At 41.7% G+C, this 22,731-nt stretch overlaps 1 protein-coding gene across 1 annotated transcript; it reads right to left on the bottom strand.

Moving 5' to 3' along the window:
- Positions 1-8,867: 8,867 nt before the first annotated feature.
- Positions 8,868-21,556, bottom strand: CD83 (CD83 molecule; the record flags this gene model as incomplete). Its single annotated transcript, XM_080611229.1, has 5 exons — positions 8,868-9,026; positions 10,820-10,923; positions 11,036-11,249; positions 21,254-21,384; positions 21,514-21,556. 5 exons carry the CDS (start codon positions 21,554-21,556, stop codon positions 8,868-8,870), a joined length of 651 nt encoding a protein of 216 aa, XP_080467355.1.
- Positions 21,557-22,731: the final 1,175 nt, after the last annotated feature.

Here is a 22,731-nt window from a genome sequence, read left to right as displayed (position 1 = left end):
GTCTTGTTGCCTTTCCTTCTTTTATTGGCAAATGTTTGCTGAGTAGCAGCTGGGCATGGAGCGATGGCTGAGCACAGAGTGATGGCTGGGCACACTTAGGCCCCAGCAGAAGGGATGCTTTGAAAACATGTTGAGAAGGTCTTTCTCTTTCTGGTGCCCACATGGGGTACCATCGGTGCCACTTCTTTCAGGCTTTGGGATAGAGCAGCTCTCATCCCCTGCCCCGATGACACCAGGGAAGTTCCCTGTTGCCAACCCCACAGCATCTGGGAATGGTACAGAGTGGCAGAAGGTGGGAAGAGAGAAAAGATTTTATTGAAGATAATAGGTCAGGTTCTGGGAAACACTTTAAACTTGCCCTAATTTTGTCTACTTAGCATTTCATCAAAATGCAGCTATATTTTAAACAAATCTCTGAAGCCTTTCTCTCCAGCGAAGCCCATTACGTTTTGTGCTGCACAACTTTGATCTTGTGAAACAGTCTCTTTATATTAAGTAATAAGGCATCATTTGGTTTGCATTTCATCCATTCTTTATCACATTTACATCCAGGTAATTGCTTCCACATGCTCTTTAGTAAAAGAAAAACCCAACTGCATTTCAGGCATGTTTACGTTTATGGATGGATCGAGTATGTCAAGTGTGGACGCTTTCTTCTAATTTTTTTTCTCCAAAGTGACCAATCCTCAAAGGCAACTTTAAGGAGGGGAGGATAAGAGTCAGTAATTGATGTTTCAAAATTTTCCAAAATTGCTCCCTACTGAGATGTTTTTCAAAGCCCTAATTTACCATGCCCATAGCTTTAACACTTGCCATGCCATCATGTTTATGTCAGGGTAGGCCTCCCAAGCATTCAGTTGTGTGTTGCTATTTAATGTGGGAAAAGCCTTAACTCTTTCCATGCTATGAGCTGTAAATAAGATATGCCTGTGAATATTTGTTTGAAATGGAAAAAAGCTGTATTTTTGTCTGTCCTAGAAATTTGGGGTGAGTGACTCCACTTACCTCTTGCACTGCTAGCAGAGAGAGAAATAGTTTGCCAACTGCATCATAAATTGTGAAGCTTAAGAGATAGCAATGTGAACATATTAATGCTAAGATACAGTGATTTTTTTTTTTTCTTTTTTGCATGAAAGCTATTGTTGAGGAGCAGAAACAAAGTACAGTCTGTACTGGAAGATGTAGAACAGATCCGTGCTCTGCGTGCTATATAAAGATTAATCCTCATACACTGACAGTTGTTGTCAGCAGAGTTGACATTTTTTTTTCTTTTGCTAATGTTAATGGAAATGTACTCGCACAATTTACCAGAGACGTTTACAGCTGGTAAGATGGAGTGAAATGGAAAGAAGCTGTGAGAACACAAACTCAGGAGATTTCACACCTGCTTAGGTGACAGGAAGCATGAACTGAGGGGAGAATCTCTTATTCTAGGGTCATTGCAAACTGCCAAGTTTAGGTTAGGTTTGGTTGTTTAGGAACTATAGTAAATGTTGTAGGAGTGTTGCTTGTCTTTTTTTACTGATCTTGGGCAGGGGCAGGAGAGTGGGGGAGTGTTTTTCCAAGGGAAGGAGCACTTTAGCTAGTCCCTCTTCTAAGTAGAGAGCAGTGAGTCAGTCACAATTGTCTGGATCCACTTTTGTCTTAATCCACTTGACTGTTATTTGTATAGTAAGTAGGACAGAGGGCCTGGCAACCTGATTTGTGTGTAGATAGTACTCTGTACACTTAACAGAAGAGCTACTATAGTATGCAAATCTCTCATTTCTGCTTGGGCCCCAGGTGGCCTCCAAAAAGTCCCACACAGGTCTTCTATTATTATGAGCACTTTCATAATATAGGGGCACTTCTTAGCCCTTAACACAGGGTTCCTTCTCCTATCCCTATCAAGTAAGACAGCACTGAGGGGTTCCTGAGTAACTTAGGTCCTGAGAAATGTGGTCTAGATGAGGCTTAGCTGAAGGACAAGCTCCATCCAGGACCAATGTCTCACAGCCTAGCAGAAAGGTCCCAGTATCTGATATCTGGGATCACGGTTTTTAGCCAGTTAAGGGCACAGTTGCAAGCCCAAGGATGGGAGCTGTGTGAGACGGTATGGAGAAGGAGGAGCTGCCTCCCCCAGCCAGGAAAGCAGTTTGGCTCCATTGTCAGTGACCCTCCCACTGGACTGCCCCATGAGGCAGCAGTTCCTGAGCCCTGATGTCTGCAAGGACAAAGGTTGCATAGAGCATCCCAGTGTGAGAAACATGCACGCCATGTACACAGGAGACTGTCTCATTCACGACGGTGAGCCAAAGGTTATAATCTTTTTTACTTATTTTATCCACATATAAACCGCAGTGTGGCTGAGTGCTGCATAGACCAGAAAATGATGAGACTGTGTGCTCTGTGAGCCAGTGTGAGCATGTAGAGTCACTTGCCTGTTGTTTTCACATAGTTCTGAGATTCAGGGATGGGATGCTGACAAGAACTGTCTTTATTAAATGTCACATATTATGAACATTTCCAAAATTCAAGTGCAGGATGTGTTGGAGATGATGAATTTCTGCAAGGGGCACTAGCAGAAGTATTTCACAATGAGAAAAGCCAAAAGACAGATAAAGGTCTCTGACAGTGCCCCATTCTATCCTTGTGCATTTGTCCTTCAGTAAACACATAAAGTTTAAAATATTAAATTTGTTGTAAAAACTACTACATTTTTGACCTGCATTTTTATTAATCTTTTACCAATGGACAAGGACTAGTTGCCCATTTTTGAGGACCAAATTGTCTATAGTTTGGTATTTTTTCTACCATTTTCATACTTTTTTTATGTATTTCATACTGTAGTCTACAAATTCTGTATGAGATATCTGTGGTCATTACTGGCAGATGACAGATACATTGGAGTGGTCCATTCATATTGTGATCAACATCTTGAATAGCAGCAATAAAACAATTTTGCAATAAAACAATTTTCTTTGACCATGAGTGTAGAATCATAGAATAGTTAATGTGGGAAGGGACCTCTGGAGGTCACTAATCCAACCTCCTGCTCAAAGCAGGGTGAGCTATGGGATCAGAGTAAGTTGCTTAGGGTTTTGTCCAGTTAGGACTTGAAAGCCTTCAAGGATGGAAACTCCACAGCCTCTGTGAACATTCTGTTCCAATGGTTAGCTGCCGTCAGAGGGAAACAATATTCCTGTCTCTATTACTCTTGTTTCGAATTATGCTCAGTGCCTTTCATCTTCCCACCATGTATCACTGTAATGATCTTGGCTCTGTCTTCTTGATAACTTCCTCATAGTTACTGAGGAGACTGCTTTTAGATCTCCCCAAGCCTATCTCTTCTCCAGGCCAAACAAGCCCCAGTCCCTCAGCCTTTCCTCACAGGGCTAGCATTCCAGCCCTAACTGCCTTGGGGTCAGTTTTGGGGGCCCATAACTGGACAAGGTATTTAGGTGTGGTCTAGGGAGTGCTGAGCTGAGTAGGGAGATCTACTTGATGTGCTGGCTCCACTCCAGCTCACAGAGCCCCAGATGCTGCTGGCCTTCCGGACCTCTAGTGCTCAGTATGCGTATGCAGGTTTATTTCAGCAGAAATATGCGCAGCACGCTCTCCATTAGAGGAGCTGATGGAGCCCCATTGGGTCTGCAGCCCACCTGAACACCAGCAGCTGCATCACAAGAATGCAAAGTGCTAGCTGGCGCTAATGAAGGGAAGGGGTTAATTTCTCCTGGCTTGTACACTTCCAGCTCAGAAGATGGAAGGAATGTGGCTAAATCAGGGTTGATACCAAGTCTGAGAACACATGTGAGAGTGAATTGGCAGAGCTGGAATTCAGATAGGATGAAAATAGCAAAAGGGAGTGGGTAGAAACTGTCACACGTTTGTGTTACGGGTTCTTGGTCTAGACCCCACCATTTGCAGAGACTCCTGTATTTTTCTTCTTATCAATTCTTGTTGATCCAGTTTCTCTTGTCACTTTATGCTGATGTCCAGCAATTCAAGCCTCCTGCTCTTTCCTGTGAAAGAAAGCATGAGTAAAACGTTCCTTCCTAGTAGGCAGTAAGTTCTAAATATTGGCAGGTTCCCGGTCTCTCATGCAAGACAACACCTGGACTAATTCACTGCCATTCATAGGTAGGGAAACTGAGGCACACAGAACAAATATATTTGAAAGCACACAAACAAAAAACCCCAGCTATTACAGGCTCTTCTTATGCCAGCCATAGAAGCAACTGAAAGACTCTGCAAAGAGCAAAGCTTATGTTTGCACTGGGCTTGCACAAGCTATGTTTCCTCTAGGACCTGTTTCTTAGTTGTTGCTCCTTATTTTCAGTCTGTCCATGGGGTTGGTTTGTGTGGGTTCTTTATGGTTTTTTACACTGGCTGTGACATCTGTCTCATAACAGTGCAAATGCTTAAAATCAGCCCACGCTGTCCATTTGCAGGGTAACAGATGCACTTGTAACTCAGCCACAGGAACATAGCAAGCTTTTCCATCAAAGGGTGGGAGGACTCACGGGGCTTGGGTGTAAGATTAAGCCTTCAAAGGACCTACCACTCCTTGCAGTGACCTGTGTCACTCTTGCCACCACCCATTCCCTGGGTGGATTTTTTAGGATTTACATCACTGCTCCAGAGAGTCAACAGCACTCTCCTCTCAGCTTTACACAAAAGCTAATATCGGCTGTAGTCAGTGAAAAGCAGAGCATTGCAAGCACAGGGCTTGGCAGCAAAGTGGAGCGAGAACAGTCCATCAGTTTGTTCCACAAATTACAAATTGACTAAGAATTGGGGTTTTACTGACCTTTACTTAAAAAGGAGCTGTGGGGAAAATACAGGGGAAAATACTTACAATTTACCCAACTGTGTAGCTGTAACATACTGAAGAAGCGTTGTCTCCATGTCCAGAGATGAGGAAAATCAATTGCTGCTCCCAAAAGGCAGATGTATTGGTTGAGAAGGTCACTAAGTGCTTGCAGTTGCTCAATGGACTTGGAACCGGATACCCTCTGCACTGCGTTGCTGAGAGGGAGAAGGAAGAGAACACGTGTACCAGGGTTAACATTCTTTACGCCCTCCAAAATGATCTTATCAAGGGCAGAAGAAAGCAGGAAGCGAGGCATTTGGCATGCCCAAAAGCCATATTCTGTTTGTATGATTCACAGGCACATACTGAGGATTACTTTGGTCCACACTGTTGAATACAAGAGTGCTTGTATCTCCTGCTCAGGAGAAATAGGTTGAAAACTGTTCAGCCTTTACAGAAAATATTACTGTTGCTATGCTGTCAAGGTCACTGTCAGCTTGGGTTATCTGCTGTGTAAGGGCTAGCTGCACAAATCAGGCTTAGCTAAGGGTTATAATTCATACACTCAGCATTCTGTGGATTATGTCCTTTAGCTTACCCTCACTGACATTTTGGATATTTGTTTAGCTCCAGTGTATGATTGTTGCAATTTCTTTTTGGGGTAATTTCTCCATGCGATGCAGTGTTTCTGTGTATATTCCTTAATCACAGGCATACAAACTCATTCTGTATGAGTAATTTTATATGTAATGCTTATTATTATCTTTGAACACAGATGGTTCACCTTTGGACTAAACAGTAGGAAAATGTAGATTATGGGGGGCTGGGGGGTGGGAGGGAATCTGTTAAAAAGTTACAAACCCCACAAGAAATGTTAACAAAGAGGCTCTTGTGGTTAAGGCACCCACACATGAGTTAGAAAACCTCAGGTCTCTTCCTGATCCAGACTTCTTCATGAGCTTTCTGATTTCCACGTGTCCAGCTTTTATTTATAAAACAAAGATTATGGTATTTCCCACCTCATAGATTTATTGGACTTAACTGAATTCCTGGTTCTAAAATGTGTTGTAAGAAAGTATTACGAAGAGCAGTTCTAGTATACATTTGTGTTAACATGTTATTTTACAAAACTGAGGCATCAATAATAAGTGTTGGAAAAAAATTTTTCTGTCCAACAAGCAATTATTCTGTATAATCAAAACAGCCTTTATATTGTGCAATTCACAAACACATTCTCTTCCATAATGAAGTGTTAAAGTCTAAAGAATATGCACATGTGCTCACCTCCTCTATGCCCACTAGCCGGGGCAGTAATTTTGAAATAGGCTACTTAGATCCACAGGTCCATATTGCAAGAAAAGGACCATCTCTTTTAGGATACCCTGCTGAAAAACATGTGTGCTTCATTTTGCAAGATTTTCAGCAAAGATGATTTTTTTTTTCCTGTTAATGCTGAAGTCACTGTATATCATATCCTTCACTTGCCTGGTTCTCATTCATAATATTTCTAGCTAGTGTTAGTTTTTGTCCTACAATGCCACATATCTTTATATCCTTTCTTTATATCCTTTATATCTTTTACAGGCTGCACAGGCAGCTGCATGACTTTAGGACATTGCCTCTTTCTCTTCAGCTCTGCGATTCAGTCAAGCTTCTTGGCATGAGACTTTCTCACTGCTTACTTCTTCCAAACAATTTAACACATTTAAGTGGCCTTGAACATGATTGCTTCTACTGCACAGCTGGACCTACACCAAATCCCCAGAATCAACAAGCCTGAAACTTCTGAGACTGAAATTTGACTTACAGTGTTGTTGCCTCAGGCCCAATCTTCTATATTGCAAACAGTTTGGCTCAAGGAAAAAATAATGGACAAAAAGTCCCTTTTCCCATTCTGTCCTATCTGGTCTGATCTTATTTATATTTCTGAAGAAATAATTTTAAAAGTGTTTCAGCCTTTGCTACTGGTTAATTACTAACTCCTTTCAAGTGACTTTTCCCTTCCTTCCTCTTGTCTGCTCTCCTTAAAAAAAAATAAATTAATAATAATTTAAAAATAAACAAAAAACCTTATGACTGTCATGTATTAAGCCTTTCTGACCAAGTGGAGAGACCCAATTACCCTACCTAGCTCAGCTCTTATACGTGTACATTCATTTTTGTATTATTGCTACCTAAACATACACATTATCCACGCTGGTGCACCATGTTTAAAAGTGACTACTGATAGACTTGCCAGTCAGTAGGAAACAGGTGGTTTAGAATGTACTTTGGACAGAAAGTGAAATTTTGAGGAAAAATTAAATTATCTTAGGTCCTTAGAAATACATAACCTTTCCCATTGCTTAGTCAATTATACACACAGACATGCCCTTTCCTGCAGAAGAGGTGGGATCAGGCATCTACATTATTTGATGTAATTATGTTGGTTGTAAAATAAAATGCAATTGATACGGAATATTTCTGTGTTTATTTGCCATATGTGGTGCACAAAAACAAATGGTAGGTTACTTCCGAATTTTTAAGTATATTACACATATTTATATGTAAAAATGGATTATAAAAAAGCAAAAGTGGTATTCATTTACCATGCTTTAATTGCATATCCCTTGTAAGCAACCTTCTGGTCAGGAGCCCCCTTAAGGACTGCTCACAGAGGTAATACTGAGTGATCCACAGTGCTTTTTTTCCCATCAACACCTCAAAACTAGTCAAAGAATTACATAAAGAGCTTCCTTGTCAACAATCTGGAATTCCAAACTGTATTAACAATCCTAATGCTGCAGTTTAGCTCTTGAAGGCTTTATTTTTTATTTTTTTATTTTTTATTATGTTCTTAAGTGCTTGCAAATTCTCATGTTTTGGCTCAAATTCTGATGTGGCATAATCAGCCACAGTCACTCCAGACTCCTCTTGCTTCGCTTCTGCACCAACAGCTTGATAAGGGAAGGTCCTTGATTTCAGACTCCAGAATTCCTCTTGCTTTCTTTGGTCAAAGAGAACAAGCCTTGTATTGTGTTCTTGAGTTCAGCTTTTCTCATGTCCTCATTTCTCATACATACACATTGTCAGCACCAAAAGTAAGTGCTTATATGTCCCATCTTCGGATCCTATATTTCACGACTGACTTAATACATCCCAAAGATATGGATAATTGATTTCTTCCAAGCCATGGCTATCGTCATCACTTGTGTAACTTGACTGACATAGGTGTTACATACATTTGGCTTCATGTTTATGAAGCACAAAACAAGTCATCTTTACATTTCCTTAACATCATAGGCTTCTTCACTCTTCTCTTTGTTGTTTCAAGGTCTTTCAACAATTTTAACAATCTTGTCAAAGCTTTCTATGGTTTGACCTATCTAGAGATGCCTCTGGGAACTGTGTCCCTGTTTCTCTTGCAGAGATAAATAGAAAGTTTCTCTCAGTCCAGAAAGATTTCCAGAGTATTTTCCCCCTTCTTACATTTCAGTCTGTCACTCAGATTCAAAAGTGAATGTTGATTTGGTCCACCCAGGACAAGATCATGAAGTTACCCCTTCAGCTTACTTGAACATCACATGACAAGTTACATCCCATTTGCAGTAAAGGTACTACGTTCAGAGTCTGGCTCAGAATAAAAAAAGCCCTGCACACTTATCTGTTCAAACTGCAGAACCTCTTCTGTTTACTTCTGAAAGATGTGAGCTATTAGTTCAGTGGAGAGCTTAATCCCCCAGCTTTGTACTACTATGGCGTCGCTACAACCTAGTCTTCATGTCACAGGTCTGTTCTTGCTCACAGCAGAAGAGCTGCACAGCAGAGTGAAATAAAGTTGTTACCAACTTCGTAACAGCATTATAACAGCATTGTGTAGCTCTAACAGTATTTCTTAGCCACCTAACTCCCCAAAGTTACTGTAGTGCATAACATTGTTGAAGGCTTGTCCAGCACAAGCAGATCACTGACAGGCTTCTGAGACCTTCAGGCTGTTCTGAAGAGGCTGTATATTATCATTTATTTCCTCTTCATACTACTAAGCCACCCAGCTTGTGTTGTGTTTACTGATGAGCCCAAGGTCAGCATCAACTTAGACAGAACCTGAAGCAAGCTCATTTTTGCAAGTGCTGTTACTGTTTAAAGCCTGGAAAGTTGTCATTTCATGTACATTGATGAGGGTGAGCATGTGCTGCATATCTGGTCTGGGTTTTTGATTACTGAGAGACAGGCTCTCTTTTCTTAGACACATCTGAAAGAGAAAGCAGAAAGGAAAGCTTAAAACTGAGAATTATGGTGAAAGGCCTTTTTTATAAAAAAAGTTTGAAAGTTTTGCTTTTTCTCCTTGCTAACCATAGCTCACTACACTTTTTCAATTTTTTTTTGCTACCATAAGCACTTAGTACAAAGAAAAAATGCTGCTTCTTCCTCAGCTAAGAAGCTTTATAAGACAAAAGGGTTAGTCACAAAACGAAATTTATATTTAATTCAAGTTTTCGTATGAACAGGCCTTGCATCAAGCTCTTGAAAGTGTGTTTCCACCTGCCTTCAATATAGGCCAGTGCCTGAAATACTTTCATCAGGTTGTCAAAGTAAAGCCCCCATCCTGCCAAGCAGTCTTAAAGTCTCTGTTGAGTTTAGTGGAGGTAAAGCAAAATCTCCACTAAAGGAGAGAACAAGGCAACCTGTAAGAACTTAACAGGCATTTTAAATAATGAAGCTCACTTGTGAGGTCAGGGCAATATTAAATTTTGATGAAAGCTAGGCTAATATCTGAGACTGGACCTCACACAAGTGTAGGATACATGTAATTCCACCAGAATGGTTGACTTAAGTGCACAGCTCTGCTTTTTTTTAACTACACCACTAAAATTGGGACTTCTTTTATGTATGAGAAGGAGACATTTCTGTAGAGATCTGAAATTCTTTCAGGACACAGCAGAACAGGGGCATCTGTCTCTTCTGAGTGATATCCTTGCTTTCATACTTTCATCCTAACAAATTCCTACAAGATTTATCTTGTCAAACTTTAGTCTGAATGGCACAGATTACTAGGAGGATTGTCAATCTAAAAAAGAGACAGGCATAAATCTAATTGCTCCCTGGAGATACATGAAAAGCTACATTTAGCTGCAGCTAATTAGATATTCTCCAATCAACAGTTATGATTCATCTGCTGAGGAGCAAAACAAGATGGCAAATACGAAATAGGCAGCAAAAGTTAAATCTGACCTCCCAGAATGCTGGTTTTGTTTTGGTTTTAGTTTGAAACGCAGCTGGTGCTGCGTTGCATTGCATTGACATCCAAAGTTCATGCTGCCTCTAAGCCAGGAGGTGCAGACCTCTGCACAAAGGAATGACTTCACCCCTACTGCAGACAAAGCATAGTTTTGCTTCTGTGAAGTGAGCTTCCAGAATACCTTCTCTCCCCACCTTTCCCAAAGCTACCAGCCAACATTAAGGGCATGGATAAAACCCCAAGATGTTCTTTTCCAAGAATTTTAAAATGTCTGTTTAACAAGGAAGATGTAGCTTCACAAAAATTCCCATCCAAAAAGGGGTTATCACCAATTTACAGGTATGGAAACTGAGGCAAAGTGTAGGTGGACTCGAACTTGTCCATCATGCCAGCACATGCTGTAGGTAGGGAAGGGATCCCAGGGGCCTGTGCCTCCATCTCGGGTAAATGCTGTTCCCAAGTACCAAACCAGAAGAGCTGCTAATGTGCCCTTAAACTGAAGAGTGGCCTGCATTCAGAGGAACTGGAAGAAGAAATGTGCATTGGGATGCAGGAAAATAACTGTCTGGTTTGAGTTAGATCAGGGTGCAGTTATCTCTTAGGGATTCCATCCTGTGTTACTTGTACACCTGAGTTTCCTTTGGCTTTGAAAACACTGTGTGAGTATTTAAAGGGATTGATCACAAATTAAGTGATGAACACCAACTTCTGACTGGCTGTGTTAAGGCAGTGCTAGCAGAGAAAACGAATGAGGGTTTTATCTGTTGTTTTTAGTTGGATTGTTTATAAGAAAGGTAATTACTTACACAGGTGAAAAAGATGAGCAGCAAGTAAAAAATCCCAAGGCAAGTCAGCATGAAAAGCTCAGCTTTGTGTTTTTTTAATTTTTCATCTTCTATTCCAGCACAACCTAAAATGTAAAGCAAGGTGTTACATTGTTCTGGAGTTTGTAAAATATCTTTAACTGTTACCTTCATGAAAAGCCATGCACAGCATGACACAATCAAAAGTCTCTACTGTACCTGTTACTTTTAATGTGACTGTGCTGCTGAGACTGTTTTCTCCTCTCAGTTCCCCCAAAGTACACTTATATGTCCCGCTGTTTCGGCTGGTCGCATTTTTGATCCTCAGTGAAAAGGTGTCATTGGAGAGCCCCAGGGACCTCCCAAGTTCTTTTGAATATTGAGATTCCACATCAAGGACTTTCCATGCTATTTCTTCGCCTTCTCCAGCCATCTGGAAAACACAAATATAGTTCTCATCTTGGGCAACAATGTCATCCTGAGTTTAGGGGAAAGAGAATTTTAAAGCCACCTTATGGCTTAAAATGCAGAGGCTGAGGAGAGATGGGGGAGAGGAGGAACCTCAAAAGCATCAGTAGGTTCATGCTTACAATCAAAATATATTTGCTTGTTTGCTTAAATAGACACTACCTTTATAGGCAGATACTATAGAGCTATTCTGTTACAGCTTCTTAATCTGTCTCACCTGGACACAATCCTGGTACAGACATAACATGATGAAAGGAAGTGGAAGAGTTTCCTCTCAAAGTGTCTATGCAGAGGCCCCAGAAGAGTTCCAAGAGAGACAGTCCACGGGGACAGAGCTGAGGCAGCCTTACCTTGCTGCTTAGTGCTGGCTCTGGGCACGAGAGGTCCCCAGGAAAGCATGGCAGCAGGCAGGTAAACTCCACCACTACCTGCACTTGCCCTGCCAGCAAGCTTTCTGCGATGCAATGGTGGGAATTAAACGTGCCTATCCAGCAGGCATGCGGCAGTGCAGCAGCTCTGCCAGCACAGGCTGGCATCCACCCAGAGACCCTGCAGCCCTGAGCTCCTTGTGGGAATGCAGCCCTGGAAACTGCACTTCCCTGTGCCAGTTTCTGTGCAGCTGACACTTGAAACCACAGTGCCTCCCTGGAGAAATGGAGGTTTTCCCCCTTCCCCTCCCTTCCACTCTTTATTGGAACCAAAGAATAAAAAATTGCTTCGACTCCTTCAGATTTGGTTGCGTGAAGGTCACAAGCAGGTTCTAGTGCACTTTGGGAGCATTTGTATGTTGAATTTCTTAATTGTAACCAGAAGAGCTACATTCCTTGGCATTGCTGAGAGGCTGCTGGAGGAATGAAGTGTATTCCCAGAACAGTTTGTACTGTGGGGCGATAGGATGCACTGAAAATGACAATTGGCTGGGAACCACAAAGAAGAGAGAAATCACTAACTTGATTTGAAAGATGGGAGAAGGGTTTGAATTAGGCCATGTCCATTCTTATTCATTGACGTTCCCTGGGATTCGAGGCAGCGTGCCCTCCATGAAGGTTTCCCAAGTAATGAATTCAGTCTTTCAGTGGACTAGCAGAGCCAGAGCAAGCTCATACAGTCCAAGGCTCAGCTTTTCAGCCAAACCTATAACTAACATAAGCCAAGGCTTTTTTATTATTATTGTTTTATTTTAATAGACACATTTTTGGATTGCATGTTAGTACTTACTTTCTATTGATATAGCTACTGCACCAGGGTATAAGTTACACTGTAAGCTATTAACATTAACACAATTTTCTCATACTGAGGCTAGGAGTATCTGGTTTCCCTGTCATGTGTTTGTATGAGGAAAGTGTACTTGGAGTCCAGACAGAAATACAGGCCTGATGCTCCATTATACTTCACTACTTATGCAGACCTAACATCGTGTAAAACAAGCTGCAAGTTGGGGAGCTTTTCAGGAACTGGGAGATCAGACTAAAGGACAAGATTTTCATAATTGTAAAGGTCTTTTCTCAGAAAGGTTTGGATATTTTTAACGTATTAACTGAAACACAGAGCGGTAATTTCCTGGGGCTTTCCACATTTCACCCAACAAGAGGGAAGGAAGTGCCTTCTTCCTCTTAATTCCCCAGTAACTTTGCCCCAGCTTCTCCTTATTACACTCAGCATCAAACAGCTATAAAACAAAGAGCCTCTAAGGTGATTTTCAGGCTGTAGAGACTTCACTATGCTCAAGGATTTAGATATATTCAGGCCCTGCAATCAGCCAGAGATGTGGTCAGAGGAATTCGAACACCCAGGCTGGGCTCAGCTCTGGTTACAAGAGGGTCAATTGCAGTTAAGTGGATAGAGTTGACCTCCCTTGTATCTAATTTTTGCCATTCTCCCTTCCCTTACCACCCCCTTTCTCAGTGAAATTTTAAAACTCCTACAAGGCATTAAAGAGAACCAGCCTGGCTGCCATTCGGATTTCCCTAGACCACAGGTAGGATGTCCAAGCTATACATAGAAAATCAGTTTTCATTTGTTTTGTTGTTTGGATTGTTTTTTTAATTCACTGGTAGCATAATAATTGCTGTCTTGGTTGGTAGATGGTGCTCTGAATCTTGTGGCTGAGACCTGGGAATGAGAAAACACTTTGATCCTTCTATATGAAATTGTAATCAACACTGCTAGTATAAGGGAGAAGTCAATTAAGGCTGTGCATCCTATGGCTGACCATGCACTTACTCCCAGGGAGAATTTTGGTAAATGATTTAACTTCCCAATTTTATGGGGGACACTGAGGGATAGGGTTATTTCCTCCAAAGCTTTTTGAGGTGCTCAGTTGCTGTCACAAGTATAATGATGGTGACCTTGGAGACAAGTAAGTCGGAACTTTGCCTTACACAGACCCTCTCTATGTAAGGCAAAGCAGCGCAAGTAAAGCTGCGCTAACATGCCTTTCCCCAAAATAGCAGAAAATGTTACTTTGTAACCTGATTACTTGCGGTGAAACCAGTCGCAATCTGGAGGGGGGTGCCGAACTCTTCATTTGGGAAGGAGGATGAACGGTTCATACGTGTGGGTTTGATTCGCGGTTTGCACGCCTCTCCTCCATTAAATCTCACCGTTACTGAAGAGCAAAGCGGGCAAGGCGGTCCATGGCGGTGCTGCTGCGGCCTTTTGTTAGGCTACAGAGACATCTGGTGGCATTTTTCCAGCCTCTCCACACAGCGCATTCATCCCTATTCAGGTCACAGCAACCCTTTTTCTGATGCTCGATCCAAGCCTTTTTCCACTGCAATCTTCTCTCCTATTATCTTACTAAGAAAACATCAACTCATCCCTTTTTAAATTCTCTAAGTAGTGAAGAATCATCTGAGCAAATTTGCAGAGCATGTCCTCATATCTCAGCTGTGTAAAAGGAAGTCCATGAGATGTTCAGCAAGGTCATCATTCTGCCTCTTGCTCTATTCAAGCTAACCTCTTTTCCCCCAAAACCCAATTAAAATTACAAAAATGCCACTTTGTTTGCCACCTCCTGTGAATTACTTGTCAGACTCTCACTAGACAGATCATTTTGCAGCTCAAACTCCTGTGATAATCCAGCACTAATTCATGCCAAGTGTCCTCCAGGTGATACCACAGCCCAAGGTAAATTCTAGGGGTTTTACCTAATTAATTCCACGCAAGCTTAGAGGGATCGAAGTGAGCACTGTCAGTAGCAGCACTTGTGTAGGGACCATCTTCATTAAGCAGCGAAAAGATATTTTCCGCCTGCATTTCCTTTGTAATCATTTTCCTTTTACCTTGCTGGTGAGCAAGCAGCAGCATGCTGGCTCCCCCTGCTCCCCACCTCCAAAAGGGGGTGGTCTTTTCCTGCTCCCATATTTGCTGTAATGGCTTTACCAAAATTCTAAAGGCAAGTGATGACTGTGCAGGACCAGTAGAAATGCTACTGAATCCATTTGCATTAAAAGAGTCTCGTTGCCATGCTGGGTGCTGGAGGTTACTGAAGCAAGAATTTTGCAGAGAAAGAGGGACCTGGAGGCCGGCAGCATCGTTCTGCCTATCTGCATAAAGCTACCCATTAAGAAAATTAAACAACAAAAGAAATGTGAGTGTATGTTTATTGTCACATATACATTGGCCAGCGGCAATGTCTGTGACAGATATTTTCGGAAATCAGCTATGGGGCTAAATCTGTTGTTTTCCATCACCTCCATAGCAATGAGAGTAAATGCTGCCCCCAGGGGCTGATACTGTCCAACACCTTCTTTAACAACCTGGACACTGGCACAGAGCATGTGCTCAGCAAGTTTACAGATAATGCAAAGCTGGGAGGAGAGGCTGTTGCACCAGGAGTGGCTGCTGCACCAGAGATCCATCCAAAGGGATCTCAACAGGCTGGGGACATGGGCTGAGGGGAACTTCCTGAAGTTCAGCATATGGAAATGCCAAGTCCTGCCCGTAGGGAGGAACAAATCCATGCACCAGGACGGGCTGGGCCAACCTGTTAGAAAGGCTCTGGTGTCCTGATGGACATCAAGTTGACCATGAGCCAGCGATGAGCCCTTGTGGCAAAGCTTCCTGGGCTGCACTCAACAGAGCATCTCCAGCAGGCTGAGGGAGATGATGCTTCTCCTCTGCTCAGCTCTGGTGAGACACACCTGGAGTGCTGGATCCAGCACTGGGCTCCCCAGTACAAGAGAGACAGGAGCATACTGGAGAGAATCCAGTGAAGGGCCACAGAGATAATTAAAGATTTGAAGCATCTGACATACAAGGAAAGGCTGAGAGAGTTGGGACTGTTCAGCCTGGAAGAGACCAGACTTAGGGCATGTTATTAATATGTGCCCAATTGCCAGGGGGGATAAAGAAGCTAAAGCCAGACTCTTCTCAGTGGCCTCCAGAGGCAAAATAAAAGACAATGAGCACAAACTGAAATTCAGGAAATTCCATTTAAACACAAGAAAAACCTTTTTTACTGCAGGGGTGATTGAACACTGGAATGGGTTGCCCAGAGAAGGTGGAGAGCCTCTATCCTTGAAGATATTCAAAACCCAACTGCACACAGCCTTGAGCAACCGGCTCTAGTTGCCATATTTTAGTGGGTTTTTATTCTAGTTCCCAAATGTATGGAAACACTTGATCTAAAGAGGTTGCAATTTTCCAACATGTATTCTCTAGTCATCACCAGTTCCTGTTAAGTTTTTTCTAGCCAGGAGCTTTTTGGTAAGAATAGTGGTGGTGATACAGTGGATATTAAAATTACATAAGTTTGTTTGAAAATACCACTCAGCTGATACACTCTGTTCTTTGACTGGATGAATTATGAGATATAGGTAGAATAATTAGGCCTCCAAAACTTAAGTGCTCTTAAGCAAGTATTTCGTCTTCAGATAACTAAAAACAAGGTGGAAGAAGGAGGAGGAACACTTTCCTTGTTCCTAGCTGGCTGGGTTTTAGCTGCAGTTTTGAAAACTGCTACAGCATTACATGATAGTACCACTAGACAAAGGCAATTCACTCATTCTGTGTACTTACACATACATTATGTGCATGTGACAGCAAGCAGTGGTTAACTTCTGTTCTCCACTCCCATTAAATACCTTTTCTCATTGAGCTTTTCCCAGATTAAGGTGGTATGTTGGTTCCCAAAGTACCAATATAGTCCACTTTTCCCATAAGGCAAATTTTAATTACAAAAAAGAAATGGTTCAGGTCCAAAACTGATGTTAGTTTAAGAGTGGAATGAATTAACATTGATTTATTTTCTTTTGAGGATGAGATGATTGTAGAAGTCCTTTGTTTAAAATTATACCAGGAATAATGACCAAGCTGAAATTTCTGACTGCTAGAGATTGAAAAACTCTATAGAGCCAGAAGGAATGTATTTCCTGAAGCAAAATATCTAGAATTCTGGCAATGCCTGACAGCCAATGTATAATGAATCACAACTGAGCTGAAACTACTTAATAGGTGTATTTTTCAGCTCAAAAGCACTTTTACGATTAGTGCTGAAGGTGCATCCATATGGTCTCTATACAGTGTCATGCAGAGATACCAATGTTAAATTTGTCAAAATCCAACATATATTGTGGGCTCATGTGTGTGAACTTTGACTTTTCTTGGGGGGGGGGGAGGGGGAGGAGCGAAATGGGCAAGGAGAAGAAAAGAGAAACCAAAACCCAAACTCAAACCAACACCAAGCAAACTGCATGACATGTGACCCAGCTGGAAAAGCCCTCTGACTCAGTCACACAGCCTCTATTGTTTTGTTGAGGTTTTTTTTGGCTAAGGGCATCCAGTGCTAGAGCATGTCAGGCAAAAGAATAGTTTTGGTCAGGAAATCATTTCCACTGCTCCCTTCCTGTCTAAATCATCAATGTTTGGAGCTACTCAGAGCTGAATAGATGTCTGAGGAACTTGACTGCATTTCTTCAGGTATGCTAGAAATTAGACTGAAGCAGCTCAGCAACTACTTATCTATGCTAATAGAAAATAGCTATGAACATTTAGCAAAAGTAATTTCCTTTGAAGGAAGATGCCATTAATATTAAATGCCTAGAAGGTTTATTCTTACTTTGTAATATGACTTCCACCTCTAATTCTGCCAGAATTTTACATTTTTCAGGGAAGTGTTATAAAGTTAACAGACTTCTTTTCATTGAAGTTCAGCCTTCTTTCCTCTTCCTCAAGATTTGTTTTAGATTAAGACTTCTCTGGCTATCACATGAACAAAATAGGGAAATATCCACTGGGACTTCATTTGTGTATGTTTAAACTTGGTTTTCAAACTGAATATAAAGTGATAATTATGAGGATTTATGAAGTGGTTCTCATTTTCAATGTGCTACACAGAGAAACTGTTCAGTTTTCAATGGCCCTATAAGGCAGAAAGGTAAGTAAGGTTGCAATACCCAGATTCTTGTTTCTTAGGTGGGCCGTATTGATTCAAATCAGCATTTCCATATGCAATTCCCAGTGCCTGGGTGCATTTAAAAATTACCTATTTTTCAGGTCTCAGTTGGCAAACTTCCACACTGCTTCTACACATATTTGATATGGTTTTATAGCATGTAGGGAAGCCCAGCACTCCTAAAAAATGAATCACACTTAAAAGGCATCAACATTATGAACTTCTTAACTTTTTTTATGGTCATATAGTGAATGGGATGAGAGCTGCACCAGGCTGGAAGAGGACTTGGTGCTCTACCTTCTCCCAAGCATGCTAGACCTGCCTATTTCAAAAATATTTCTAAGTAAAAATCATTTTGTCTGAGCTGACTGACTGTGGTCCTGATTCTGAACACAACTACTTACACTCATAACTCATGTATTTGCATACACTCATGTATGCAAATAATCTAATTAGTTCCAAGGATACTGGGTGCACAAGGGGTTAAATAAATGCACACCTTTTTTCAGTACAAGACATTAGCAAAAATGAAGGAACTGATGAGTGCAATCTAGTGGGATTTTGACACCAGAATATTAACTCCTTTAAACAATTACTTCTCCATACAGAAAAAGCAAGTACTTTTAAATATCTTTCTTTTTTAAAGCGGATTATAATGAGCTATTAAAAGTACCCCTTAACTGGTCAGAGTATGCAGAGATGCCAGTGGAAAGAAGGGGTTTGTTCACCAGGCTTTCACCCTGCATAAGCAGCTGCATGTGCAGCTCCATAACATTGTCACCATCATTTTTTTAAAGCATCAGAAGCAAAGGTTAATTGTTTGCATTTACTGCATAGTTCAAAGTGACCTCATACAAAAGATTTAGCCTAACAGCTGCTTGAACTTTACAGTCTGAAATTTCATACCATTTGTTGGAATTACCTTTTAATTAGCCCTTTGGGGTTTTATGTGGTGTTTATTGATTAATCCTTCAGAAGCTGTTTTTTAAATAACAGATTAATTCTCTATGTTGGGTAGCCCAGTCACGCTGCACCATTCCCCTACACTCCTTTTGCAGGGTTGGATGGGGACACAGCCAAAATGAGGAGAGGAGGTGAGGCTTCAAGCTGGGGCCTGTTTAGATAACCTCACAAGTAGAAGAAGTATTACTTCTTCAGCACAAAAGAGTGAACTTAATTTACTTTTTCTTGCCAAGAAGTCAGGCTCCTTAGCTTTGGTGCTGTGCTTTTCCTAATATGGATGTGGCTTGGGCTAGCATCACCAGGAGTGGTGTTAACTGCCTGTCCCCACTTCCAACCTCTCTCCTGGGATGATGAGTAACAAGAGAACTACAGCTGGTTGGTGCCATCATCCCCTGACAATGGTGGCAACAGCTGCATATAGCTAGATTTTTTTTTCTTCTCGTAGTTTTGTCAGTGCCATAAGAGGGGAAAAAAAAAAAAAAAAAAAGAAGGATGAGTTCCTGTTATACTGGACACTGAAAAACAGTCTTTTCCTAAGTGAAAATGATGAAGGAGGAAAACTGAGGAGACCATGGAGGGAGAGGAGATTGACGGGATGGGGCAGGGTACGTGCAGTAACAGTCTGGACTGTAACAGCCTGACCGCTGCAAAGCGAAGCAGCACTAGTGACGGCTGTCAAGGAAGGGGCACACACAGAAGGCATCATCAACCTCCCCTGCATGTGCAGTCATTTTGTGCCCAGGTGGAACTGTAAACAGCTACGAGACAACACAGAATTGGGTCTACAGGGTTTTCTTACACTCTTTCATCAAGACAATGGCTTTTGGCTCCTCTTAGCTGCCTGGCCATTCCAGCTGCCACTGAACTAGGGGAAGGACATGATTCTGGAGGATCCCCACAGCTTCAGCCTGCTGAAAATGTCTTCATTTTTGTTGAATTCTGACACTGGTTTGGGGGAGAACTTTCAGGGATCCAGTCAATCTCATTGTTTATTCCTCCCCCAACCCTTACCACTTCTGCTCAATTCCTCCAGGTTCACCAGACACATGGTTTGCCAGCAATGAGCTCCCTGCTTTGCCTAAACTCTGGGGGGAACATGGAGCCTTAAATAATTAGCGTGTGTCTGTGGCGAAAATACATGTCCTTATGCAGCTTTGAAAGCAGAAAAAGCGAAAAAAAATAAGCTGACACCTATCCCAGCTCCCATAGTAATGATCAACCAAATGCATTATCCTCTCCTCTCTATCTTCCTCGCATGCCTAGTTCAGCATTTTGGAAAAGGAAGACTATAGATGCTGCACTTGATGATGGGCTGGTAACCAGATGTTCAAAACAGCTCTTTCAGACTTCAGTATTTTGGTTGCAATTGTTATCTAGTCAGTAGGCAGGTGCTCATTGTTGTACCAGCACTGAAACTCAGATACATTGCAAGTTTCAACCACAGAAGCCCTATCTAATAACACTGTTTGTCAGTTTACTGTAGGAAATAATTTTAAAACTATATCTGACCAAACTGCTGGGGAAGCAAAGGCTGTGTCTTTATGTTCTGACAGAGATAAATGGAATAGTTTTCACCCAGCAAAAATAGGTATTTTTCCCTTCCACTGTTCTCCCATCACATGGGAAAGTAATTTGACTCTGTAACAAAATCTTTATTTGTGGATTGAATTTCCACTATTATAACAAGCAACAGAGTTGACTTCACAGGCAACCACAGGACCACCAGGATTGGCCCATGGTAAGCAGCAGGAGTGAATGGCTGGGACTGGGGAATGGGGGAGAATAAAATTCTACTTTTTTTCCTGTTAATTTGGCTCATCCCATAAGCTGAAACTATGCACTGAGATACAATATATGGTGCCATACAGCAAGTCAACAGCCACTTCTTCAACCACTAGGCAACTCTGCCTTTCTCTCTCTGAGATATTTTACCTCGAAAGCGTTGAGCAGGACTTTTCTGCTTATTAGCCAATTGATCCTTGTAGTCCCTCCTATAACAGAGTCAGCAGGACTCTCCTTCTTTGGAAATGCACAGTCAAGATGTAACTTTTACTTCAAGTTGCCAAAAGCTAACTCAAAATTTCTAGCTCTCCACTTGCTTTCTGCGTACCCTGCCTTTATGCCCACCCCCACCAGCCAAATCTTCCTAGGAAATAGCAAGTACTTGTTTAGTTCTTCTATTTCAAATTAAAAATCAGCTCCTGTTTTCAGTGGAGATTAACCATGGAACAACATCATTGATGTTGCAAGGTTTTAAGTGCCATTTTTTGTTCTGAAGAAAAATCTTGGCAAGACTCCTCTTTGGACTGGTATTTGACAGGCTGTGTGTGGGACATCACCTGAATTCTGATCCCTGGAAGCCAGCAACAGTTAGCACAACAGGCCAAGAGCAATTCAAAGATCACACTTGAATAGTCTATCTACAATGACATGGAAAATGCATGTTCTCCAAGATCAGCTCAAATGCTTTGACTGCTGCCTTATCTCTGCTGTACTGGCAGGAGGATACCTCTTCATAAAATAACACGTTTTATATGAGACAAGCCAGCATCAGGTAGGAAAGCAAAACAGACTACTCTTATGCTTATATACTTATGCTTTTTTCTTACTTTATACCAAGACACTCTCTCGTAGGTGATTGAGGTGTCCCGAAGAACTTCACAGGGCAGCAGCGCTTCTTCAGCACATCTCACAGCAATGTCTGAGACAGACACAGAAGCCCCATGGATCAAGCACCAAACTGCAAAGCACAGGTACACATTGTCTTTAAAAGAGATTTGCTTAGGTAATCCTTCCTTTCTTCCCAAAACATATCCCCATAAAATAAGTGTGAAAGACCAGAAACAAAAATGCAAGGCTTCCCACTTACCTTTGCTCAGAATGATGAGCCGAGTGTAGACTACCAAAGACATGGCTTTTACTGTTTTTCAAAACAGAAAGCAGCAGCAACGTGCCTCTGCACAGGGCGGACTGTGAGAGCAGAGTGAAAGTGCTACGGCTTCTAGAGTGGTATTTCTGGAGGTAGAGCGGGAAATCCCCTACATGGCTTATCCCGAAGTTCCCCGTCACAGGGAAAATCCCTACGTGTAGGAGCCAGTGCTCCTCCCATTAGATCTGTTAGGTCATTCCCATTTCTGTAACTGCTTGCACTGGTAGCACCTCACCTCTTTTTTTTTTTTTTTTTTCCTTCTTTTTTTTCTCCCTTTGTGTTGATCTAAACTGAAATAAGGTTGATTAACGGGCACTGTGTATCAGCATGAAAGGCTGAATAGAAATCAGCACTAAAATAATCTCTCTCGGGTGGCAAAGCAGTAGGAGAAAGTGTTTGTCAGCCCCCCAAAATCCCTCTCAACCTTCTCTCTGCAGATCTAACAGACTAGTATTTATGCAAAGGTTGGCCATATGAAGTGACATTTCTGAAACCACACTTAAGTCAGTAGGTTGTAACACCACGAAGACACTGTGACTTGGGTCTAAGGGCTATGGAGGAATTTACAGCAAGGCTGAGCAATGCACACTGTATTTCTGTAGTGTTAACACATGTAACTCCCCGTGTAGGCACTCATGATGTGGAAGTAGTGTCTCTCCTTAGTGTCATTTTCAAGATAATCAGGAGCAGCTGGTGACATAATTCTACCAAATTATATGCTGGAAAATTTCCACATGAAAAAAAAATAAAAATCAAGGCAGCTCCCAGAAGAGGAATCATTTGGACATCCCCTCAACATATCTGAAAAAACCAACCAAACCAAAAAGGTCCTTTTCTTGTGATCTGTAAAAGCTGTTTTCCCCTGGAGAATTTTTGAGGAAGTCTGAGGTTGATCACAGAACCATTTACAAATCATGAAACTCTGAAAGTTGCTGACATGTTATTTTTGGAAAACAGTTGTGGCTCCTGTCCTTAGGCTACTGAGATCACAATAGAGAGAAGCCAGTTAGGAGGGGTTTTTTGGAGTTTTGATGTGTAAAGACTATATGGTCAGCCTCTTTTGAAAACCAAGTTCCTGAAAGCCATATCAAACTGGGCACACTAAAACCAAATAACCTCTAGAAAGCATTGTGAGGAGAAGTCAGTTTGACAAGTCCT

This window comes from Psittacula echo (genome assembly GCF_963264785.1).
Source record: "Psittacula echo genome assembly, chromosome: 2".
Classification (NCBI taxonomy): Eukaryota; Metazoa; Chordata; class Aves; order Psittaciformes; family Psittacidae; genus Psittacula; species Psittacula echo.
This window is presented reverse-complemented; position numbering and strand designations above follow the sequence as displayed.